This window comes from Culex pipiens, chromosome 3, assembly GCF_016801865.2.
Source record: "Culex pipiens pallens isolate TS chromosome 3, TS_CPP_V2, whole genome shotgun sequence".
Taxonomy (NCBI): Eukaryota; Metazoa; Arthropoda; class Insecta; order Diptera; family Culicidae; genus Culex; species Culex pipiens.
In genome coordinates, this window is record NC_068939.1 from 56,385,044 (window position 1) to 56,411,561 (window position 26,518).

A 26,518-nucleotide genomic window follows, 5' to 3' on the forward strand; every position below is an offset into this window, starting at 1 on the left:
GTAGGGTGTAATATCAAAATCGATTTTCCAGCACAGCAATTTTTCAGTTCCTTTTGGGGTCCTAAACAACTCCCTAAAGTTTGGGAACGAATGGTTTAGTCCTCACTTTGCGCAAAGCGATTCAATTTTCCATATAAATTGGTATGGGAAAAACCATTTTTTTGGATTTCGATATTTATAAAATCCACGTTTCACGCTGTACTAAAACCGGATTCATATTCGGATGCTCTGGAAGGTGCTCTACAACTTTCCCGAAGAGAGTATTGTGCTAGCTTGTCCCTGAAAGAAGATACAGCGTCCTCAAAACTCGTCTAAAACGTGTTTTTCGAGCAAAAAACACGTTTTAGACGAGTTTTGAACACGCTGTATCTTTTTTTAAGAGCAAGTTAGCACCATACTCTCTTTGGGAAAGTTGTAGAGCACCTTCCAGAGCATCTGAATATGAATCCGGTTTTAGTACAGCGTGAAACGTGGATTTTATAAATATCGAAATCCAAAAAAATGGTTTTTCCCATACAAATTTATATGGAAAATTGAATCGCTTTGCGCAAAGTGAGGACTAAACCATTCGTTCCCAAACTTTGGGGAGTTGTTTAGGACCCCAAAAGGAACTGAAAAATTGCTGTGCTCGCTAAATTTGGACAACTTTATTTTTTTCCATACAACCATATTACACCCTAATGAACAGTCAATTGAAGTGAATAAAAGTAAATAAAGTTCTCTCATTAATTTTTCTTGAATATTTTCAAAATATTAGTGCCAAAAAGTTATGAAAATGTTTACTTCCGCTTGAATTTCGGGAATTCCCGGGAAATATTTTTCCGGGACGCGAAATTGGACGCTCTAATTGGAACATATTTAGTTGAATATTGAAATTGTTTAAGTGTCAAATTTTAAGTTTTGAGTACCGTAAACCGGGGTGACATTGATAGGATTTCAATTTGTTTTTAGAATATTTTCCAACAGGTAAGGTTTTTCTCAAGATTATTATTTTAAAACATGTACTGGGGTAGACCACACAAAGTCCATGCACTATTTCGGAAAAAAAGTTTTTCAATCATGTTTAGAAAAATAGTTACGTTAAAAATCCTTAGTTTTAATTCCGGGGTGACTTTGATAGTCATAGTTTTTCTTGTTAAAATCATATTAAAGATGTTCAAACTTTATTTGTACGCTAAATGTACCATCACTAAAGTAGCTGATATAGTTTTTAAGAAAAAAAATCAATGTTTATATTTAGTTAACTAAGTGTATAAGCTTTTAAGCAAAATACATATAAATTTCAGGTAAAATTGTTAAAAGTCGGAATTTTGCCTGAAATTTGTTAAAACTAGTTTTGTTTATAAAATTATCGATTTATATTGCATTTTATACAGAATTCGAAGCACGAATCACAAGTTTTCACATTTTACATGAAATTTGTTCAACTGAAATTGCCTATAAATTTAGAGAGTTTTTATGATTGTGTTTCAAAAACACATATTATTTATTTTTTACAAACTTGTTTAACCTTCTCCTAGTGGAAAATTGTCCAAAGAATCCGAAAATTCATTCCGTTTTCCGATTAAAAATCATGTTCATTGAGAAAATCATGACACTTTGAGAAGTTAACTAACTTTTTAAACTTGTCAAAATTTTATAAAAAGTTCTTCTTGAGGTACTTTGAACACTTCTCTACCATGGTCAGTATGTTTCTAAACCATTCCTTACGTATTTTAATTATACTGTTCATTTTGCGGAAAAATCGCAAACCTATCAAAGTCACCCCGGCTATCAAAGTCACCCCGTTTTACGGTAATTGTTAAAATCTTCTACCCACAATTGTTAAGCTATGTTTGGAAAAATATTAATGATAAAGGTTTGATTGCCCTTTCGAGTAAGAAACAGCATTTTGGAGGCAATTAGATCGCTTGGATAAATAAGTTCTGTCACAAGAATTCCATTTGAAAAACTTCGCAAATTAAACTGGCTGACAGTGCCTCCAATATTTCTTCCAAAACTCAATCAATTTGAAAATATTCCGTTGCGAATCACCCATTCACACGGAATTCCAAGTATCAAACGAAAAACGCCAATTCAGCGAAATCATGCACGTGTGCCGAAAAAACGAAAAACTTCTCCCCCGGGGCCATACAAGGAAGAAATCCCGAGGACAATTAGTTGGAAACGGAAAACTTTTGGCAGCCCACCCCCCTATCAGGAGACTACCCAATTTCATTTGCAATCTGACGAAACACACAAAGCATAATTCTGCTGACGGCGTTTGATGTGGGTTAAACAATTTACTCCGCCGTGTCGTGAGAAACGTGAGAACGGCGATACATTCTCCAAGGATTTCCATTTTGTGAAAACTGAAGAAAGCCATACCGGGTGTGACACCCACGCCAAGGTAGTGATGTATATTTCGGAAAGTTTTCCACATCAGTTTTAATCGAGGCTGGAAATACGATGCTATCTCAAATTGGCAGTTTGGCACGCTGCTTCGAAGAAGTAATTTTCACAGAGTTGTTTGAAAGTTCGTCGATGTACCAAACACGGGAATCCTCTAAAATGTGTGCTAATTGGTTCAAAGCATGATGGGTTCAAAGTTTTTTGGAAACGAGGTCTAATTTGGGTTATGGAATATTGGGATCAGATTTTTTTCTGTACACAGTATTCAGTAATCGAATGAAGGTTGTCAATTTCCAACAGATTTTTTTTTTTTTTGGATGAGGATTTTTTTAAACTTTTTTCTTCTTATTGAAAATTATGAACATTAGGTTAATTTTGTCTAATTCTATGTCAATTAAAATACTTATCTTTCATTTTATCTTTAAACGTATCAAAATGAATTAGGCTAAATATGAATTAGTTTGAAGATTTATATTCAAGTTTATAATTGGATATTACTTTTGAAATATTAATATTGGTCACCGTTTTACAAGATTCAGACACTTTTTTGTTGTATCCGTAAATCTCATCGATGCAATAAAGCTTCTTCGGATGGAAATTATGGACAAAGTTTTGTCAAAAAAAAAACAAATAAATCATCCTGTGAATTGCTCTAAAGTTTAAAAGTTAATCAACCATGCGCCTCCATCAAATTGTTCTGCTGAAGAATATTCAATGGAGTACGGTCAACTTTTGCAGCATAATTGCAAAGCATGCGTTGCTCGAAAAGTTTCATCCCACAATCTGTGACCTAACAAAGAGTTACAACTAATCAACTACAACTTGTCAGTTTGCTCCCAGCACGATTTCCGCTGCAGCGACGACCAACCAGTAGTGGCAAAAGCAAAAGCATCCCATCAGGCAGGAAGGGTTCACCCCGGGATTTGGCCAATTATTTTGCTCTCCACTTTTGGAACCTCTCGTTGAGTGGCCCCCTGGGTATGGGGGTGGAAAAGCCTTCATACATGTACGAACGTGGAGTTGGGGTAGTACAGAGTATTTGACCACTTGGAGTAAACAAAATATCTATTTCCTGCTTTTCCCGTTACGGTTGGGCGGTAATTAATTAAATAAACAACCGATTCGAGGTGGTCTCACTTATGTTGACATCGCTGCTCGGTGACCAGAAGTCACTTGGAGAGCTTACGATGTGGGATACCATCCTGATTGCCCCAAGTGGGAAACCTTTGAAATTGTTTGTTTTGATTGTAGAGTTTGGAGACTCTTTCGTATAATTGCTAAAGTATTTGAAATTTAGTATAAATTAATAAATAAAAGTGTATTCACTAAAAGAAGCATTTTAGCAAGCCTAGAATGATTTTCAAAGGCTCTACCAATAAAAACAAAAACTTTAAAAATAAGTCTTTGGAAAAATATTCTGGAGTTTCTAGAATATTATCATTCTATTTTAAACAGATAATATTGAAAAACAACAATATTTCTTCAAACGTCTCACACATTTGAATAGCATTTAGCTGTGAAAAGGAAAACTCGTTAAGCATGACTAAGTGTATATTTTGCAGTCGAAATCACCTCGTTGAAACAATTCTCCACCCCCTGAATCGCTGCTTCGAACGCGTGTCACCAATAAAATGATCCCTTCAGCACGACAATAAACAACAATCGATGTTCATGTTCACCCCCGTTATCACCACCCCACTCTCACTGTTGTACTTTATTTTTACAAATCGACACGAATATATTTTCTTAAATTACCTTCTGTTGATCACATCCAACGTAAAGCACCTTCAATTTTCACTTACATCAATTGAGTTGATGGAGATAAGCTGGGGTTGTTAGGGACTATCAATCTTACCTCAAATACGCAAACAGATTAGGTTGAAACTGTCTCTAATCACCCCAATTTTGTCTCTCATCCCCAGTTGATGGTACTTTTACACACCCAACAAATTGTGTTATCTTTTGATTTTAAATTCGTGATGGAAATTCGTGTTTCGCTGTTGTTACATTTTATGGTTCGATATATATACAAGATATACTCCACGTTGAATGCTTATACATATATTTGTACTCGGTAAAAAAAAAACAAACTGTTGTATGTTGTCCTTCAAAATTACCCCCATTTCAATGAAAAAGTACTAAAAATTTCCCTGTAAATATTCCCGCAACAACAGTAATCATGATGGACGAGGAAGACGACGAAGACGACGAGGAGGAGGACATCGAGGAGGAAGAGCTGGACATCAGCGGTGAGCTGCTCGATCCGGACCCGTGGGACATGTACGGCGAGCTGGACGTCGAGGACCAGGACGAAACGACGGAGAATACCGCCCTGCTGCGGGCGGCCGCCAAAACCGAGATCATCGTGACGCCGATCAGTCCGGTACGTTTCACCATTGATGAATAGTTAACTTTGTACAACAATTCTACCGAATTTAGTATTATGAAATTCCGTGGTATTAGGATTAACTGATCCAATTGTCAAAGTTAGCCAAATATTTCTAAAAAAAATGGTTGTAACTGTTTTCAGCGCACCTTTACCTCTCTGTGTACTGAAAACCCAGAAAAAAAAATGTAACCACATTGGGGCAATTTTCGTTTGTTTGGCAGGTTAAGGATTCGATCCTTTTTTTATCTTATTTCCAGAGAGACACTTGCTCCTGTAAACGCTTACACTATTTTCCACTTAATATAAAATGAAAACGCTTTTTTACAATTCCATCGTGAAACATTCCTATCATTCTCGAACGACGAAATGGCATACTTTTCTCTACCAAAAATAACAAAATGTAAAATTAATACCTTTCAATACCAGTGCTGAACAGTTCTACTTTGCCGCACTGAAATGTAGCTGATGATACAAATTAAAACAGTGCTGTTTTTTTATTGGTATGGAAAAAGGCCGTTTGGTTAAAATGAATGTCTTAATTTTTTTATTAATATTTTTTAACTACTAAATTACTATTAAATTAATCATCCTACTATTTTTACTGTAAATTGCGTGCCTTTAGGGAGACTTAATCCCTGCATTTTTATAGTCACTGAAACAGCCTCGGTCCTAACCAGATCCCAGCACCGAAAAGGGACCTAATAAAAATAATTTTATGAAAAAAAATAGTAACTGAAACCACCCTTAAGTCCAATTGAACGTTTAAGTTGTTCGTACTTGGGAATCCTTTAGCATAGTTGAAGAAGTCATACTGCTGTTATCAGCTTATATAAACCTGCTCGAATATTGGTCCAAATATGAAAATTTTTTGTGTTTAGTTTTTATATAAAAATTGTTAAATTTTGAATTTTGGTTGTTATGTGAAATTACTGTAATTATCAGAAAATCAATAATTTGGATGAATAAGAAAACTATAACCTAACATTTCTTTAAAAAAAAGTTTAAGGCGGATCAAGATCCCCCTAATATTTTGAAATTGACGATTTCAGATATTGTTCTAAAACGCTTGGCATGATCCAAAGAACTCTTTTGATCAAAACCTCATATCAGCCAAACATAGTTGTATTATATTTAAGCTCTTATCTCATGCAAAGCGTCAATGGTTTTGTGATAACTCCCTCCACGTCTTGTTTTATTTTCATTGCATTTTTTTACAAATTAGATATTGTGTGGAGTGATACACCCTATTGCGGTGTAAGTGAGCGCACTCTATTGGATCGAGTCGAATAGGCCCCTCGTACGATTGGCATGACGCAACCATGCACTGACAAAGCATGGACGCAGCCACATGAATGGTTCGGTGACAGCTGGCAATGCAAGCCCAGCTCGCGTCTTCTTTCCTCGTGTGACGCTCGGCCGGATCGGTTGTGAGTCCACACCGATTCCCCCGGCGGGCGATTTCCCGAGTGGAGTTATCGACTCACACATTGGCGACCGTGACGGAGTTGAAATTTTATTGTCAACCACTAAGAACCGTCGGGAAATCGCCTGCCGACGTGGTTTTGGTGAAAATTTGTTTGTTTGTTTTGGTGCTGTTGGTTGAAAACATTTGTTTTGTTTTTTTTGGAGGAAGGATTGGAGTGGAGCAAAGGCGCGAGCGTAAGGTCTATTTGACCGAGTTGTCCGGAGCGCACCGTAAAAGAAAAAAAATCAAAGTGTTGCTGAGGATTTAAAAAATGGTTTTGTTGTGGAAAGGCTTGTTCGGTGGGTGAGTAAAGTGAAACTGAGTTTGACAGAACGGAATTTGATTGAATCGCGTTGGGCACGGTGGGTCAGATGGGCCTGCCGTGGGAAATAGCCTGGAAGGCCGCGATTGGAGGAACATTTTGTCGCGTTGGGCACGGTGGGTCAAATTGGCCCGCCGTGGTAAATAGCCTGGAAGGCCGCGATTGTTCCAAGAAAAAATGAATCGCGTTGGGCACGGAGGTCAGATGGGCCTGCCGTGGGAAATAGCCTGGAAGGCCGCGATTGAAGGAACAGTTTGTCGCGTTGGGCACGGTGGGTCAGATTGGCCCGCCGTGGTAAATAGCCTGGAAGGCCGCGATTGTTCCAAGAAAATATGAATCGCGTTGGGCACGGAGGTCAGATGGGCCTGCCGTGGGAAATAGCCTGGAAGGCCGCGATTGGAGGAACATTTTGTCGCGTTGGGCACGGTGGGTTAAATTGGCTCGCCGTGGTAAATAGCCTGGAAGGCCGCGATTGTTCCAAGAAAATATGAATCGCGTTGGGCACGGAGGTCAGATGGGCCTGCCGTGGGAAATAGCCTGGAAGGCCGCGATTGGAGGAACATTTTGTCGCGTTGGGCACGGTGGGTTAAATTGGCTCGCCGTGGTAAATAGCCTGGAAGGCCGCGATTGTTCCAAGAAAAAATGAATCGCGTTGGGCACGGAGGTCAGATGGGCCTGCCGTGGGAAATAGCCTGGAAGGCCGCGATTGGAGGAACATTTTGTCGCGTTGGGCACGGTGGGTCAGATTGGCCCGCCGTGGTAAATAGCCTGGAAGGCCGCGATTGTTCCAAGAAAATATGAATCGCGTTGGGCACGGAGGTCAGATGGGCCTGCCGTGGGAAATAGCCTGGAAGGCCGCGATTGGAGGAACATTTTGTCGCGTTGGGCACGGTGGGTTAAATTGGCCCGCCGTGGTAAATAGCCTGGAAGGCCGCGATTGTTCCAAGAAAAAATGAATCGCGTTGGGCACGGAGGTCAGATGGGCCTGCCGTGGGAAATAGCCTGGAAGGCCGCGATTGGAGGAACATTTTGTCGCGTTGGGCACGGTGGGTCAGATTGGCCCGCCGTGGTAAATAGCCTGGAAGGCCGCGATTGTTCCAAGAAAATATGAATCGCGTTGGGCACGGAGGTCAGATGGGCCTGCCGTGGGAAATAGCCTGGAAGGCCGCGATTGGAGGAACATTTTGTCGCGTTGGGCACGGTGGGTTAAATTGGCTCGCCGTGGTAAATAGCCTGGAAGGCCGCGATTGTTCCAAGAAAAAATGAATCGCGTTGGGCACGGAGGTCAGATGGGCCTGCCGTGGGAAATAGCCTGGAAGGCCGCGATTGGAGGAACATTTTGTCGCGTTGGGCACGGTGGGTCAGATTGGCCCGCCGTGGTAAATAGCCTGGAAGGCCGCGATTGTTCCAAGAAAATATGAATCGCGTTGGGCACGGAGGTCAGATGGGCCTGCCGTGGGAAATAGCCTGGAAGGCCGCGATTGGAGGAACATTTTGTCGCGTTGGGCACGGAGGTCAGATGGGCCTGCCGTGGGAAATAGCCTGGAAGGCCGCGATTGGAGGAACACCCGTTTGACCCACCGTTGTAAATAACCTGGAAGGCCGCGTTTGGTCCAATGAAAACATGGCACAAATCCTGCGATTGGCGTTACTGAAATCGCTAGAGGTGTGTTGGTCAGTTGGTCCAGCCGTAGTTTAGAAAATGGTGGTTCAGACTAACTCTCTGTAGTTGAAAAGTTTTAAACGGGCAAAAGGCGAGAGTTGTAGCTGTAGGTTATTGAGATTGCTTTGGGAAGTGGTTAAAATATAGTTACGAATGCTCTCGTAATGAATTTTGTGACAAAGCTGTGGACAGATGATGATGCTACGCATAATGATTTGTTTAAGGTTAATTTTAGTTAAACAAAAAGATGCAAGGAATATTGAAAAGTTTTAAAGATTTTAGGGATTTCTGTACGTAAGTAAATATAGAAAGTGGAAAATAAGACTTGAATCATTTGGTAGTGAACTGTGAGCAACTCCAAAACTTAATTACAATAAAGTAGGTTGTTATAGGCCAGAATGGTTTACAGAAACCAAGATAGAAAAGAGAGAGAGAGAGAGAGATAGATAGATAGATAGATAGATAGATAGAGAGAGACAGGTAGATAGATAGATGGATAGATAGAGAGGGAGATAGATAAATAGATAGATAGATAGATAGAGAGAGACAGGTAGATAGATAGATGGATAGATAGAGAGGGAGATAGATAAATAGATAGATAGATAGATAGATAAAAAGAGAGAGATAGAGGTAGAGCTAGAGAGAGAGAGAGAGAGAGAGAGAGAGAGAGAGAATCACGATCAGTTCGATGCGTTAAGTGATATGCTTGTTAGAAATTCTAACGTAACCTTCTTTTCTTTGATCAATGTTGGCGATGGATCCAAAAGTTACTGGGAATTTGTTTTTTTGGTTTTATTGAAAACTTTTGCAGATTGCATAGGAATGCCGTTATGTAGTCGTAGTATTTATTTCATAGTTCAATTGTTTCAACAATATTTTTTATGGAGAAGAGGAGAGATGTGTGGAGTGATACACCCTATTGCGGTGTAAGTGAGCGCACTCTATTGGATCGAGTCGAATAGGCCCCTCGTACGATTGGCATGACGCAACCATGCACTGACAAAGCATGGACGCAGCCACATGAATGGTTCGGTGACAGCTGGCAATGCAAGCACAGCTCGCGTCTTCTTTCCTCGTGTGACGCTCGGCCGGATCGGTTGTGAGTCCACACCGATTCCCCCGGCGGGCGATTTCCCGAGTGGAGTTATCGACTCACACAGATATCTCGAAAAATATACATTTACTCAACAAGATAAGTGACAAGTGACAAGTGATCCTATGAGCAATCATCTGAGGCACACGGCATTCTTTGAATAAAAATAATTATACTTGAAGAAAATCGCATGTGAATTTCTCAATCGCACAAAATCTGCAAAAATGTGATTTCAATCAAAAATTGGTTAATGTCTATCGAGTCCGCTTTCAACTTTCTTCTCTTATATTGGATTTATCAGATATGGCAATTTAAAAAAGAATATTTTGAAAAAAAATACGAAAAATGCAAAAAATTTGGAGTGTAGCCATAATAAAAGGACTGGTGAGATTCTTGAATATTTTGACAGTATAGACTGAAAAACTAAAATTGAGCTTGATCAAAAGGCCTATTTCAAGCTTGCCGCTTCCTATTCTGTAAAAATAATAAAATTTCAAACACTTAATGTTTTTTTGTTGCAAAAACTTGATATTGAATCAAGTTTCTACAACAAAAATAAGGTTTTTTTTTCTTAAGACACTTTCTAAGAAGGAAAAAGGTATTTTCTATTAAATAATCTGTATTTAGCATACATATTGCATGATTTATAAAAAAAAGTTTTGTGCAAAATTTATTTATTTCTTAACATTCACATTCCTCGTTAAGAATATACAGACAAAAAGTTACGTCTTTCAATTACTTCAATTTCAATTGGTACCCAATCATTTATAGGTCATCGCTAAAATTTTGATGTTTTCGCAGTTTTAGTAAAAAAGTTGATTTTTCCCGTTTTGTCGCGCGTCTCGGAATGCTGTTAATGAACTCCTACCATTTTTTAGTATGTTACGTTAAATTGTCCGAGGAATCCGACAACAATATTTTCAGACACGTCAAAGCGGCATTTTAAAGTCAAATATTAGGCTAGATTTTTGAAACTTCTTACTATTTTTCTTTGAAAAGCCAACTAATTACCTTTCATTGGTTGAAATAGCGGAGAGTTATGATTAAATGTGGTTTTTGCGAAAATCGACAAAAATTTTAATTTTTTGGACCACCGTAACACGGCGTAGGTTACCCTTTTGGCCAAACAATAAAAAAAAAGTCTAATTAATTCGGCCAGGGAACCCCCAGCCCGATCCGAGCACTTTGATTTTTTCCATGTTGTTTTTGTGGGGAATTAGGTATACCTAAAAAGGTCTATGCAACAAAAAAAATTAGGACCAAGTGGAGTTAATAACATGAAAATAGATTACTGTCTATTACACCATTAACTCTTGCCACTTCTCCCCCTCCCACAGGTCAGCTCGGCCTTCGACCTCAGCCGGATGGACAGCGGTGAGGAGTACCGCCGCCAGCCACGCCAGCTAACGATGGTCACGACCACGACAAACGGCGCCACGACCAACAACAACGGCGACGGCGACGATCGGCTGCAGCTGACCACCTCCGATGCAGCAGCAGCCTCTACCTCCACCTCAACCGGAGTTCCCGTTCCGATGGACTCGCTCAAGCCAGAGATGCCCCTCCAGCAGCAACAGCAACAACAACAACAGCAGCACAAGCGAATCGCTTCCGAAGACATATGAGAATGGCTGAAACTGTCCCCCATGGTCCCATCATTTAGTTGCCGCCACCGTTCCAGCTTCTTCCACGAGCACCTTCCCCCGATCCTGGCCCGCTTTCGGACTCTGCTGGTGACCACGTGGTCACAGCGCTGCCACCATGCCGGATTCGTTTGCTGAGTTCAACCCGAGCCAAATTCCTCCATTGCTTCTAGGTTTTAATCACAAATCGACAAACACACTCCGCTGAAAAAAATGCGCACACATGAACAAACATTTTATGAGAATTACGTTAGGTTTTAACTCAAGCTTACATTTTTAAATTAAATTTAGTCAACAAAATGTTCTCGAATAACCGTACCGCATGCTTTAATACATAGATTTCATAAACGTTTTAGAACACTGTAGATCATAAAATTGCTTTTGTTTAATTAAAAATATGAACATTGTGAGTGAATGTCTTTTTTGGCTTTTTCAAATTCCCATCCATTTGAGACACGTCTTTTTCATTTGTAGTCCTTTAAATACATCAATTCTGTCAAAGTTCAAAGAATTATAATTCATCAGAGTTTACATCAATTTAACTTTAAAAAATTCAGCGATTTTCAAGAAATTTTTATCCTGTTTTCTACATTTTCTACATATTTTCTAAATTAAAATATATTGGAACTTCAAAAAGGGAGCGTTCTTTCATAACGTAACGCAGTTAGGGGAAGGGTGGTCAAAGACCATCACAGACCTACGAAAAATTACAAAAATTACTGCGCAGGCTCTAGAACTGTCTAGACTAGAAGGGAATGTCGGTTGGAGCGTGTTCAGGGAGCCCAAATCTACTTCAAAAATGTAGAGTTGTAATTTAATTCTGAACATGAATCCAATTTTACCTTTGATTAATCTCACAATGTTTATTACGCAAATCAAAAACCTAAACATTTAGGCACTTAGTCAAATACAGCACAACAATTCAATTGTTTCCATCCACCCTTCATGACCATATTGCTGAAACACATTTTATTCTAAGCAACTTCACAAATATTCCACTTTGCTGACAGAAGTGCACATAAAGAATACGTTTGTAATTTATGTTTAAAATGCTCCTAATACCAGATTTCAATTTTAATTTTGCAAAAAAAAGCACAAAATGACAACGTTTTAAGTAAGTTCAGTATTTTTGACACCCTTTCATGATATTATTAGACCAAGGTAGCTAATTTGGCGATCGAGCAAAGTAACAAAAAATCTTTAAAATTCATCCAGCAAAAATACTCTAGAAAAACGACGATCCCCAAGATTAGTCACAATAAACAAATGAAAGCATAAACAAATTCTAGTGATCCAACGCGAGATCAAAGTGATACAAAACGGAATGTTTAACGTTAAACGCAAAACAGCTAGATTATTACTAGTGATTAAAAATGCTCTCCCCCTCATGATTCAGTTTGTACTGTGGTACATGATGCAAATATTAAATCTAACCAACACAAATCAAAAAGGCCAAAACGGATTTCGACAAAAAATTAATAAGTAACGAAAGAACGAGCAGTTATAAGAAGCTAAGCGCAAAGTTGGGCAAACTTGAAGCCACACGGAGACAAAACGGAACAATTCGAAATGTAAGGTAGTGAAAGGCAAAAATTGAAATGCAAACAAAAATGTCAATTATTAATTATAATGCTTGTAGACGAAAGCGGAAACAGTTTCGAGGAAGCGCAAATTAGTATTATCTTATAGATGGGCCAGGTTATTACAAGAACCGTTCTCGCTGGTTTCAGGGTGCTCCCAAAGTGCAGTGCACCCCGCTAAAAGTGCTTCGCTTTCTAGACTCGCTGTTTTTCTTGCTAGTGAAATTTTGCACGGAACTTTTCGAACTCAGACAGTGAGAACTCATTCAAATGTGCACCATTTGAGAGAAATTCTTTTGAGCCCTCGGAGTTCGAAATTTGTAGCAAAAAAGACAAAGTAAAACTTAAAAATTTCACTGGCAACAGAAAACACACGGCCATAACATTCTTCCAAATGAAGCAGAAAATCGAAACGAACAGAGCCATAAAAATTCGGAATTGAACTGCGCTTAAAATTACGATGAATTCATAAACCAAACTGAAAGACAAACCTGTAAAACATACATTATTAGCAGCGAAAGAGAGTAAAATAACAAGACAATAAAAAAAGAAGTAATTTCTTTGCGAGAACATTCAAGCAAAACACGAGTTACTAACGGATCGGCTACTGAAAAAAAAAGTGTAAGAAACGTTAACATGTTAAGTATTCGCGCTGTACAGTACGGTAACATTTTAAGAAGGCGAAAGTCGAAGTTCAGTAGAATTTTTATATTCGTTACGTTTTCATATCCTTTATTAGCCGAGCGCAGTTTATAGATATTGTTAGAGTCTAGCACACCCCCTTACAAGAAAGGCAAGTACCGTTATAGGATTCATCTTTTCTGTTAGTCTTACAGTTTATTAAGTTTACTTTATATTTTTAGTGTTACGTTTCTTATTATTCTTAGCAAGTTGTAAAATACATTTTTCACTATTCCTTTAAGTTTTTATTATTTTTATATCCGAAATTTTTCTTTATTTTTTTCGTTTCAGCAAAAGCACTTCGTTTTTGTTTCAATTTTTTATTTCTTGAGTTATCCTATTTATCTTGGGTCGTTGTAATACCAAATAAATGTTCTCTTTGGAGGAAAATTAAAACAAATAATTCGATTATTTTAAATCCAAAAGATTTAAAATCGAGATAAGGCATTCAAAACTGTACAAAATGGCACATTGTTCGAAAAAAAATCGGAAAATTCATCAAATTTTACATAAGAATAACCCTTTGGAACACTTTTGTGGCTCATATGTATCAAGAATGATAGGTTTTCTTCTGAAAAAAATAATCTATTTTTAAGATGAACGGTTTATTTCTTTATTCTATACAAATCCCCACATTCAAACAGTGCACGAGCCATAACAAACGACCAATGGTTCATTCTTATGTCAAATTTGCTGAAATTTCAAAAAAAATACCTTTAAAGAGTCATGATTCAGTTTCAGGAGTTGAAATTTCGAGAATAAAATTGGTCTAAATCGTCACTTTTTCAAAAAACTATTTCGTATATTCAGATAACATGTGAAGAATACATGCAAACATTGAAACACTCTAAAAATTAACCCTGCATAATACAAGAAACTGAAAAAACACGAAATTTTAAAAAGGTTTTCAATATTACGCCCTTTTAAAATGTTAGTCTTGGTTTAAAAATTTTGAAAACATTTTTTTCGAAAAGATCGGAAAATTTCACGAATGTTTTATATTTTAACATTGAAAATCGGACCATATGGACTAATATTAGTTGCTGAGATATCGACATAAGAAAATTGTGTGTTGTTTGGGTGAGACTTAGAAAACATCAATTTTCCTGTTTTTGAACCTTTGCATGGCAATATCTCAGCAACTAAGGGTCGTATCAACAAAGTTCAAAAAAGCAAAATATAGAGAATTTTCTCAGCTTTCAAAAATATTTTTTTCAAAAGTGGGCAAACATGTGCACTAATTTAAAAAAATGAAAAACTGCGACTATTTTCAAAAAAGTCACCTAAAAATAGATTTAACTTGAAAACGGTGCACTTTATCAAAATTTCAGTTACGTACTTTTTGATTGCAAATTTGATTTAAATCGAAAAATGAAGTTGAAAAATTTTTGCGACCAATTTTTCGATTTTTTGAAAAAATCAGTATTGATTAAAAAATTCATAACTCGGTCAATGATTTTTTGCACAACCTGGAAATTTCTGAAAAGTTGGCATTTTATGTCCTCTTAAACATATAAAAAAATAAAAATAGTGTTTTTTTGTAAATCAAGTTTTAGTGACAAAAAGTTAAATAAAAAATCACCAAATTTTTTTTTACCGTGTATCATTTTTTTTCAGTGTAGTCCATATCCATACATACAACTTTGCCGAAGACACCAAATCGATCAAAAAATTCCTTCAAAAGATACAGATTTTTGAATTTTCATTTATCATTTTTATGGAAAATTATATGGACACACTAATGATGCAAAATGGCTTCTTTGGGCATATCGAAGGCACCAAAAAAGTTTAAGTCGGATTAAAAAATACAAAAAAAAATCGAATGACCGAAATCTTAGAGAACTGCTCTTCTACAAAAATTGTTCATGTAGTGTGCACAAAATGGCGCCCAGTTTGGCCAAAGAGAAACTCATCTTCTTAATTCTGGTTCCGATGACAATTCGGATGATGCTGCGAAACATTTTTGACATTCGCTCTCGTTCTTCTGCTGTCGGTAACAATTTGCTTGTTCTTGTTATTTAATAACATTTGTAGTGCGCCATTGCATTAGAATGCATTGAAACATCAAAAAGTTTAAAAGTTTACCGCAGAGATGATTCGTTAAAGTGGGTTGAGTTTGAGCACGGAGTGTTCATACAACAACACATTTCCTAATCTACCAGGGGAGGATGATGCGTGCATGGGGACATACGCTCCGAGATGGTATTAGGCCAATATTCGTTGGGAGCAGTATGTTATGATCATTTGGTACTCTGGGAACATTGTATTTTAACGAATGCCCTGACACTATTTTCCGTGGTTATAGGGCCACAACTCGCGCTTCAAAAATCATTGATGTCGTTTGTATTATTTATTCTGTAATTTATTTTGTCAGCTTCCTTTTTTTCATTGAGCTTTTTTTTACAATATTTTTTCTGCACATAGAATAGTAAACGGTTAAGGAAAATCGAAAATTTGTACATATAAACAAAGACAAAAAAGTACGGAGAAAACGTTGTAAATTTCAGAGAAACATAGAAAATGGGCAAAGTTTTAAGGAGGATCAAATTTAGAGTGGGATGTTTTGTTCTGCCAGCAAATCAAAAAAAACTAATTTATCATGTGTAAATAACATCACCGCGTTGGTTTGATTCCTTAAAAACACCATGAATATCTATTATCGATAGTATAATATTGATTTTTCTTTCATATAAATTTGCTTGTTAGTGAAATAAAAGTTGCTTTAATTCAATTTAAATTGAATTTACCACACATTATGCTGTTAGAATGCCGTAAGCTAGTCCGTCCTTTGTTCAAAACACAGACCAAAAGGCATTTTTTTAGCTAAATTAAAAACGATCGAAACCTACTTTAGCATTTACTCTCATCCCCCAAAAACAGTGCGTAACGATTAAAGTGATAACGATAGTCAACAGTAAAGGTTTAACCATTATTGCCATACTAGTGCTAGCAAGTAGTCGGAGCATCAGAAACGGAAATTAAAGTATCGATTTTAAATGTTGCCAATTTTAGTTGCGAAGATTTTTATGTGAATCCTAATCGTAGTTAGCAAATTCAGAGTTTAATAGCAAAGTGATATGACTAGTAGTTGAAGTCCATTCAAAAGTATCTCTACATAACATAACCAACAATCCCAAATCTATAGTTTTAGAACATGTAAGAATATAACGCCTTCTGTTAACAAATACCCTTTTCAGTTAAGTTACTTTCAGTGATACCAACTTGAATATACATGATAACTTTAACTTAAAAATAAAGGGATCACAGAAAATGGTACAAGAGCTTTACATAAAGAATAAGTTAGGAAAAAAGTGAGGAATAAAAAACTAAACTACTTATTTCGACCTATTTAAACCATCGCTTACAAAAAGTATTATCGATAGTCAAAAAGAACATATAAAATACTAACCAAACAAGAGTCATGCTTCAAACAGTAGATTTTATTAAAGTACATCAAAAATTCTTTAGCATAAATTTTAATCCTACATTTCAATCGAAACGCAACTAGTTTACCTTGAAAACATTCATTAAATGAATATCATACCCATATATTCCAAATTTGTTGCTCCTTTTTAGACGTAATTTAAAAATTGTTAAATTATTTCTAAATTAACAGCATAAAATGTACATACTACACAATGTAATAAAACAAGAGCTAGGCTAAATAAATGCTCTGTACATAGTTTTGGTACCAAATCATTCGTTTCGCTTCCATTTGCATATTAGTAACGGAGAACAAAAAATCCAAGCGTAGCGATAAAACCATAAACAAATGAACGGTATCGAACCCAGAAAACTATATTTATAGCTATATATAACGGCCGAAGTGAAACTTTTTATTCTTTTATTACTAAGAATTGTGATATCGCCGAGAGAAGCAAGAACAAACAAAACACACATAGAGACAGATGAAGGATATATTGTACTGTTATTTAAACTAAAATAAAAAGTCGCGCATAGTAAATTAAAAGTAAATAATAAACACGTGTAACTAAACCCTTGTACAGTATAGTGTAAACAAAAATATTCTTAATAGACGCTCTAATTTGTAATGCCACACAAAAAAAAAACTAGCAAATGTAAAAATAAAGTAAATTAAAAGAAACAAGCGAATAGAACTGCAACAAACCCCCCACTGGAAGTGGTGCCGGGCTTCATACGGAACGAGAAGCTCGGAGCAGGGCGAACAATTTAAATAGGCCAGTAAAAAGTATCGTAGTAAAAGAATTGTGTTTTGTTGCGTAGTTCATTGATCCGAAAGTACGTGCCTTTCATACTAAAGAAAGGTATAGGTTTTACTTTTTTTCAGATTTTGAAATTAGATCCATTCTTTTACAACTCTGGAGTTTTTTTTTTTTTGTTTTTTGAAAAGGTCCAATAAACCAAATTTATTGCTTTTTGGGAGTCTTTGAAACCGCCTTGAGTCAGGGGTATTAAAAAACACCCAAAAAGCAAAAACTGAAAATTTTGTTTATTGGACCTTTTCCAAAAAAAAAACTCCAGAACTCCTTTCTGAAATTATGTTCTTTGCACTTTTGAGTAATAGTTAGGAAATTGTCAAATTTCAGGAATATTTGTTAGTGTATTTGTCCCTATTTCGGGCCTAGTACCTTTTTTGGGTCTACCAAACTTAATTCAACGAAATTGTGCATTTCACCAAATCTAGAAGGAATCTGCCACTTGAGAATGATATTTGCTGTCATTATCTTCATTTTGGTGGGCAAGAGTAACTTACTTTTTCCTCTTTAATTGGAAATAAAGCAAATAATATATCACTCTTCACTTTTTTCTTGGCAAATTGCTAATTGCCCGAAAAAAAAACGCTCCAAAACGCTCAGAGAGCCGAATGAGAGCCGTCTCCCGAATCTCCAACCACTGGCAATATATTTTTGTTTGCTTCACAATTCCATTGCAAAAACAATCACTAAACTGCCCCAAATCAATGAAATAACTGATTTAAGCTACTTCGTCCATCTCGGAGAGCATGGCTCTATTTACAGCCCATTTGACACTTCTATCAACTGTGAGAGTGTGTGTGCGTTTTTCACATGTTGTAGTCTTTCTTGCATATTACGGGCTTGTTGTTTGGCTACGTAGTCCCGCCCGTGTGGATCAATCGGACCGCGCACTGGACTCCAATCCAGAGGTCGTCGGTTCGGATCCCACGGCGGGCGCTCTAAAATAAATTGTGTAAATATGGGTATTCGGCGCCGTCGCTCCGTGCCATACTTTCATACACTTAGGAGCCCAGGGCGGCGAAGTCCTTGTAGATAAAAAGGAAGACACTAGTGGTTGGTACTAGCAATGGTGGCCGACAGCTATAAAGTCAACTTCGTTTTTTCATAAGAGCCAATGGTAAACAAAGTCTTTTTTGCATCGGTATTCGACCTACTACGAAAAACCAATTTCAAAAATGCTTAAGATTGTTCATCTACACGTCTTTCAACTAAAAATAAATGAAATTTTATTCCAATTTGGAGAAAAACGAATACTAGTGTCGGAGGTCACGGCTTTTTGAAAACTCAACAGATATATGTTTAATTAGGTATGTTTAAAACTCATAAATCTAGACCTTTGAAAATTCAATCAAGAAATGAATGATATAATTGCATGCTAATTATGCACGTAATGCAAGTGAAATCAATCATTCTAATGTTAATTTGTGGCTTAAAACATCACAACGATTGAGCATGTTTATCGACCGAATTTTTGGGGTTCTACAAACAAAGAAAATGCTCGTTAAAACCCATTTAAAACGTGAAATCTGTCGAAATTTTGGATAACCATCTTATTCTAGGTCTTGAATAAGACTTTAATAGAACAAGTTTCTAAATCTAATCCTGTTGTGTACTGTAATAAAATATTTTAAAATTGGGTACTAAAGCCCTATATCAATTTTTATGTACATCGTTAAAAAACACGATTAAAACCCATTTTTGATCACTTTTTTCATTTTAATATACAATTTTTTTTTTTTTGACGAGACAACTTTTTTTCGATTGATCAACTATGGTCCCCTTGGAGCGAGCTGTCAAGTAAGAGCTTTTCTGTCAAGAAGGACCTAGAGGTTAATTTTTCAAAATTGATTTAAAAATCAATTTTAAACTCAGTAACAACTTTTCAAAAGGGCGAAACCCTCAGATGTAAACAAACTGAGTTTTCGTCAGAATCATGTAAGGCGAACAAAACTGATTCTAAAACACCCTCCAACATCTCAAAATTCCGAAAATACGTAGTTTTACAAGCAAAAAACAAAAGGGCTAATCAACAACATCAATCAAAACAAACCAAATTGAGTTTCCGCCCTTGTGTTTTCACCCAATCACGAGGGGCGAATGTAGTGTTTTCTGCAAATTCCGATGTATATTTAGAAACACTAAATTTTCGTTATAATTTAATAAATTTTAACCTGACAATCCTCAAAAAGGATCAAAATGTATGTTTCTGATGTCTCTGACCGCAATTCCACAACAAACACAGATTTGTATGATCTTAAATACATATCTTTTTAATTTCAACTATTGTAGTATCGGATCTGGTCTGGTTTCACAATCTAGACATGAAGGTCCATAATTTACTGGTTCTTGGGACATCCGGGGATTCTGGGTCGAGTAGTTGCAGGACAAAAAGGGAGGTTTAGGAGGAATGCCGTACAAAATCATCGCCTCCGTAACCATTGAAGCTATGCAAAGATTGAGACGACAGGATGGTGTCGCGGGGTGGTCTAGTCGTCAGCTGCCATGTCTCCCACTTCCGGCGGGGACACCCCAAGGAACATCACTTCAATATAGACCACATCCTCAAACCAACCTGCTTCTTACTGTGTATCATTGCCGTGATCCTTGCTCAACCAAACTTGGCCTGAATCGGACTCCTTCTGGAGGCTTTGTAGACCCATTTTTTATCACTGAGGTCGCAAATATTACTGTATTATCACTGAAAGTAACGTTTCACAATGATAAAATAGTTGTTTAAACACTTTTTTCCTTAAAAACCCGAAAAATTAAAAAAAAAAACACACAAAAGGGCGAATCTGTTGTTTACTTCTGCTTTTTGGCGTAACCTGACGGGCGATTCCTTTGTTTTGGTTGGGTGGGTGGCGAATACGGTTGGGTGGGTGGCGAATACGGTGGGGCGAAAATGTAGGCACGTTCTTCAAATAGGCGTAATTTCTTTTTCTCAATGTTTAATAGCAAAAACACTTTAATTAATTTCAAATTGCTCTCTATGATGAAATTATTGCTATTTTCTATTACGTTTTGACAAAATTGATGGTTTTCATGCTTTTTTGTGGAAATAGGAATTGATCGGAATTGCAAAATTTTGAATGTTGATTTTCCCGAAACGGCAGGATAGTAGGTTTCGCCCTTTTGAAATGTTGTTACTGAACTCTTTGTGGTCGTACAAAGGGTCATTGTACTCAAAAAATAAGCTTTATCGCTGTAAACAATAGAGCTTTATGACGTTTCGCGTACGCACACTAGCGCACCATTTGATTTTGCTGGCTGACAAAATTTAACCTCACTTTATTTTCGTGTACGTACACGCAATACATACGCACGTAGATTACTCTATAACATCAGCAATCTAAGCTTCATTTTAGGACCCAAATATTGAATTTCCGTACGTTCTACTCAACTAGTGGGGCAAGACGAACAATGCATCAAACACAAAATCAAACATCATATTAATTTGCTAAGAATTGCACTGTTATCACTTAGACACATCAGATTAGAATGTATTTTTTGGGATAAAATAATAATATTTTACTACTATTTTGATCGTTTTTACAAAAATAAATATACTAAGATGATAAATAGTGAAATTTCATAATATCGCTATATTTTGCATCAACAGTTTTTTTTTACGATTTTTTATCAGTTTTTAAGAACTTTGATGCATTTATTTCCCAATATAATATGTTGTTGCAGCAATTTGTATTTTTTTCCATACTTAAAATCCATATGGTACACTTGTCCCACCTGAACAAGATTTTTTTTAAACTCTCAACAAAAATTACCAAAAGATAAATCATACTTTATAATAGGTGCAAGTCATTGGTAGGGACACTACTAGGAAAAATTGCATATTGATAAAATTAACTTAAAAACTAACCCTAAGTCTTATTTTGGGCTTTCTAAATGTTATAAGAAAACAAAGGATTTGAAAAAAACACCATTCAGTATTGTATCCCGTGGCGTTTACGTCGTTTTGGCGGTTATGTGGTAGTAGAATTAACTAATTGTATTGTTAGTAAACATACTTCATATTGGAAACATTGGAAATTGTAAAAATAAAGATTGTACGAGCGATTGTTCCATTTGCCCCATATGGTCGTCTTGCCCCACTTTCCCCTACATGAATCCATCGATCAGCGACTTCTCTAAAAAACAATCCTATAAAATCGAAAAAAAAACTTTTAAAAAAAGCTCAAGACCCCCTGAAAAATGTTACGATGTACCCCACAAAATATATTGAAAGAGCCCTTCTTTCATGGTGCCAAATATCAGACCTGGCATTTTTTTAAATCTTAATTCTTACGGGAAAACACCGTGAAATATGTGTTTTAATGCACAACAGTCTAAAATTAGATCCAAGTTGTTTGTACATATTTGAACAAGTTTACTTATTTCCAATGATTTCCACCCCGTCAGAGATAGAACATTCCTTCTCCATTAGCATAGCTGACCACGTGCTGCGCATATGTTTACAGTAGCGAGCAGCTATAAATAAATCCCAACAAACACCGGACAAGATTCTTTCTCAATCAGTCACAAACCAATTTGCGTAACTTACTTGGTACCAGTGTTATTTATTACCAAAATAGCCTTCATTCTGCAAACTTAAATAAGCTAGTTTTGTTCAGCAGTAGATGATGCACACTCTTCTTAACAGTTTCTTTTTTAAATGTTGCTATTTGAAAACAAACAGACGGGAAAGAAGTTTTGAAAATAATACCGTGAATTTTCCAAATTCAAATGCAGTTGCCTGTGTATGGACTCACTTCCTGAGAGCATTTCTGGGTCCGCGATAGATTTGTTAATTTTTGATGCAGCTCACACTAAAGGAATTTTTTATTTCAAACGTCGACTTACGGCGACGTGGTCAAGCAAAGATTGAGGAAATCCTCGAAACCGATCGTAATGACGCCCTTCTGCTCCGTGTCCCGCGCCCGGAACGCCTCCGTGAAGCGCTGAATCTGCACACAGGTCACGATGAACTGATCGACGGAGATCTCCTTCCGCTGGACGGGATCGTTCTTTGCGATCAAAAACTGGATAAATTGCGGCGAAAAGCGGAATCCCATCTGAGTGAGGGCTGGAATTAGAGAGAATGGTTTTACACATTTTGCTTTATTTGCAATGTTTGATATATTTACCCTGAGAAAGTTCAGCTTCTTCGATGTGACCGGATGCGTCCCGATCGTAAGTTTTGAACAACTGAAGCCATTGGTTAATGTAATTGTACAATTTATCAAACTCAAGAAGATCAATCGTTCCACTGCGGTCTCCATCGAACATTCCTGCGGATATAGATTCAAAATTTAGAACATTGACTTATTTCATTATCATCCAAAAGTCCACTCACCAATCATTAAATTGCAAGCCGTGTCGGAAAAGTGGTCCCCGCGGCCATTGATCAGCGCTGCCTGTAGCTCCTTGCTGTTTATCTTCCCAGAGTTGTCCTTGTCCACGTTGCGGAATATGTTCTGGATCTCGGGACTCACGCCGGGCTGTTGCGGCGGAGGAGCACCGTAGCCACCTCCGTAACCGCCTCCGCCGTAACCTCCTCCTCCGTACTGCTGGCCGGGATATCCGCCCTGCGATAAAGATCGAAGGGAAGCGAATTAAAAAGCATTATGCATTGATTTCAACCAATCAAAATAATCTTCAAGATTTAAAGCAGCTTTATCACTCACCTGATAAGCCATTGTCTAGATAGGTAATCAAACCAATTAATGATTCACAATTGAATAATGAATGAAAATCCTCGTACGCCTGTTTTTTCAATGAAACAAAATTGTAAACGAAAACGAAAACGTCAGCTGGCTACCAATCACTAATTAAGCGCTACCAATTCAAACTAAGGGCGAGATGGCATTTTTTAAAGTCAAAAAAGATTTGTTTTCTTTTAAAAAATGTCTATATTTGTAACTTGTAATTTATTGGAAACAATAATCTTTTAGTACAAAAATTTGTATCAACTTAAGGAAGGACGTTGGGATGATCACTTTAGATCCGAAGCAAGCGAAACAAATTGGGTACTAAAGCCTTATGTACAAGACAACATTTTTTCGATGGATCAACTATGGTCCCCTTGGAACGAGCTGTCAAGTAGGAACTTTTCTGTCAAGAAGGACCGCGAGGTTAATTTTTTAGGTAATTTAAAAAATAGTTAGAAAAGAAATAAACGATGAAAAATAAAACTATGCAAATTTTTATGTACAGCGGTAAAAAACAGGTTTAAAACCCAATTCAGATTTTTTTTTTTTTTTTTTTTGACGAGACAACATTTTTTGATGGATCAACTGTGGTCCCCTTGGAACGAGCTGTTAAGTTTATTTTTCAAAATTGATTTAAAAATCCATTTTAAATCCTTTGCGGTCGTACAAAGGGTCATTGCACTCAGAAAAATAAGCTTTATCGTTGTGAACAATAATACCACAAATTTTAAAAGCTTCATTTTACTACCCGATTGCAGCTTTTTAATCCTCAAGCGGTATACGCACTTCGGAAGGAACCGGTCAAGAAAAAAATCAAATGGGCAGCAGCGGCAGCGCAAGCAAGTCAGAGAGGGTGAAGAAAAGCCCCAAGAAATCGCTCCCTCTCCTTTGTTCTGCTGTTCGTAAAGCTGTTTCTTGACCCCTTTCCTTCCGTTCTGCATACTAGCCTTCAGACGGGTATCAATTTGTTTGTGTTTCTTGCTTTATGGTTTTAAAAAGTTTTTATTATCGGACCTCTAAAAATAAAAATCCAGATGTATAGAAACTTTTTTTAAGTGAACCATAAACTTCATTGAGTTTTAACCAAGTTTTAACTTTGGATTCATCCTTCTTTAATCAGCTCTTCCGATTTATTTCAAATATTTCCTGAAATAACCAGCAGGTGTACCTCGAAGTCCGCATTGTTCGAAACCTCGAGCCTCGCCTCGAGCTTTTTACAACTTCTGCTAGAATCCTGCTAGAACAGTGAAACATTTCTGCTAGAATGCTTTAAGAATATTCAGCTCTGTGAGAACTATGCTAGAACCCTGCTAAAACGTCGTGACTGGGCAGTCTGAGAAAGTCAACAAATTGAAAAATCTGGCAGCCCTGCCCTGTGATTTGGCTACCAACTTATTTCTCCCTTGGAAACGTCAAACTGCAACTTTTCGTAAACAAAACTTTTGGAGCGCGTAGAAACGTTTACAAGAAAAAGTACCTTTTTTAAAAATAAAACTCATCGAATTTAAGTGCAAACACCTCAGAATGGCGGACGATCTTCAGAACTACAAGCTGCAGCTGCAACAGGTAAGCAAAACGCCCAAATTTAACCGTTTCGCTCAAACGTTCCGATTGTTTACATTTTCCTCTTCCTCCTGCTGCACCAGGTCGAAGCTGCACTGCTCACCGATCCCGAAAATTCCGAGCTGCTGAAGCTGAAAACGGACCTGGAAGAGGTAATCGATCTCACGAAGGACCTCATCCGGGCCCAACAGGAGGCCGAGCAGAAGAAGAACGCGTACGTCGAACCGGCCAGCACCAGCTACTTTGAGGGCTTTTCGGCGGCCGAGAAAAAGCAAAACAAACCCACCGTCATCTGGAAGGTCGGCGACAAGTGCTCGGCCAAATGGATCGAGGATGGACAGTGAGTATTGCCATCAAGAGGAAGAGGTAACGATTCTTGAAAAAGGATTGAGAAATGACGAATTTGCTTCTTTTCAGATATTACGATGCCACAATCGAAGCAATAACGGACAACGGGGACGTGAGCGTGGTGTTCGATGCGTACCAGAACCGTAGCACAACGACAATTTCCGAATTACGAGAGTGCAAGGTGCGGAACGAAGTATTTCCCTCGACGAGCAATAAGTAAGCCGAAGCAGATTATCCTTATCCTTAGATAAATCAATTTAACATGATTTCTTACTCCCCCAGACGCATGCGACCCAACCAGAAGGAGTACCTCAAGAAGAAGAAACAAAAGAAGCAGCAGCGGTTCAAGGAGCTCGAGGAGGAGCGGGAAACGGAGAAGAACAAATGGCTTCAATTTTCGACGAAAAATTCGAAAAAGTCCGGCGTCAAGGGCAAGAGCATATTCGCCTCGCCGGAGAATGTTAACGGAAGGGTCGGCATCGGGACCTGCGGGGTGTCTGGCAAGCCCATGACCGAGTTTAGTCACGGCGAAAAGTACCGCAAGGGAGTGTAGGAGAGGGGTGTGGCGGTAAGGTAAGGTACATTGTCTTAGAATAATCCTTTTTCTCACTATGCTGTGCTTCAGTGTCACACGAAATAACCCATTTGTCAAGCTAACAAACATACTAGAGATAGAATACATTTAACTGAAATAACATGTGAGTTATCAACTTTTTGTCTTCGAAAGTTTCCCTAAATATTGTTTGAGCATAAAAATATGGCTGTAACTTTTGACCTTTCCTTTCTTTTCTGCCTGTCTACAAATAGTTAACTGTCCTTTGTTCAAACAAGAACAACTGAGTAAAACGCGATTTATTTTTTTTCTACCGATTGCTTTTTTCTTCTCATAATTGTCCCGCGGGTCCTTTGTTCGCCCTTTATGTCCCTAATCGCCTCAGTTAGCTGATTATCACTTTTATTTGTAGTCATGAATGATTCGTAAATCTAATGATTCCGCGAAAGAAAATATGTACTTGGTGGGACTATTATACGCAGAAGTGCATTTTCAATTGTGAAGATCTGAAATCCAAAACCAATCGTGTCTCGGATATTTTTTTTTTTTTTCATTGATGTTAGTTTTAGAAAAAAAACCAAATTTCGAAGCTGTAGGTGCCATAGTTTCCGAGATACATGACATCAAGGTCAAAAATGATTGTGAAAAGTAGAGGTGCCCAGAGAGCGAGCCACACACCGCGGTTCTTTTTGAAACTCCGGTCTATTGAAAGAACCGTTCCAAGATAAAATGATTTTTAAACTTGTTAGAAACATAATTTATCGAATTTCGAACAAATTGCATCACAAAATTTATTTTTAGAAATGAAAATTCATTTCTTAATTGAAAAAAAGCTAATAAAAATTAATCCCAAAATAGCATTGCTGCCAAACACCACTTTAAAG

The 26,518-nt window shown here is 37.3% G+C and overlaps 3 protein-coding genes across 25 annotated transcripts in view; 2 read left to right on the forward strand and 1 right to left on the reverse strand.

The window, feature by feature from the left end:
- The window catches only part of LOC120428611 (potassium voltage-gated channel subfamily KQT member 1), a 404,586-nt gene extending 393,421 nt beyond the window's left edge, over positions 1-11,165 (forward strand). For all 23 annotated transcript variants that reach the window (XM_052710652.1, XM_052710651.1, XM_052710662.1 and 20 more), the window contains 2 exons: positions 4,566-4,774; positions 10,661-11,165. In XM_052710652.1, coding sequence (XP_052566612.1) covers positions 4,566-4,774; positions 10,661-10,948 — 497 coding nt within the window. In that variant the 3' untranslated portion in view covers positions 10,949-11,165. The remainder of the gene's footprint in view (positions 1-4,565; positions 4,775-10,660) is intronic.
- Positions 11,166-22,015: 10,850 nt separating this feature from the next.
- Positions 22,016-23,305, reverse strand: LOC120423605 (peflin). Its single transcript, XM_039587470.2, has 4 exons — positions 23,147-23,305; positions 22,816-23,047; positions 22,607-22,750; positions 22,016-22,545 (listed from the first exon to the last, which is right to left on the reverse strand). The coding sequence occupies exons 1-4, from the start codon at positions 23,156-23,158 to the stop codon at positions 22,319-22,321; spliced, it is 615 nt and encodes a 204-aa protein (XP_039443404.1). The 5' UTR covers positions 23,159-23,305; the 3' UTR covers positions 22,016-22,318.
- A 1,271-nt stretch (positions 23,306-24,576) lies between these two features.
- Positions 24,577-25,776, forward strand: LOC120423606 (survival of motor neuron-related-splicing factor 30). Its single transcript, XM_039587471.2, has 4 exons — positions 24,577-24,736; positions 24,817-25,073; positions 25,151-25,297; positions 25,364-25,776. The coding sequence occupies exons 1-4, from the start codon at positions 24,695-24,697 to the stop codon at positions 25,632-25,634; spliced, it is 717 nt and encodes a 238-aa protein (XP_039443405.1). The 5' UTR covers positions 24,577-24,694; the 3' UTR covers positions 25,635-25,776.
- The last annotated feature ends 742 nt before the right edge of the window (positions 25,777-26,518 follow it).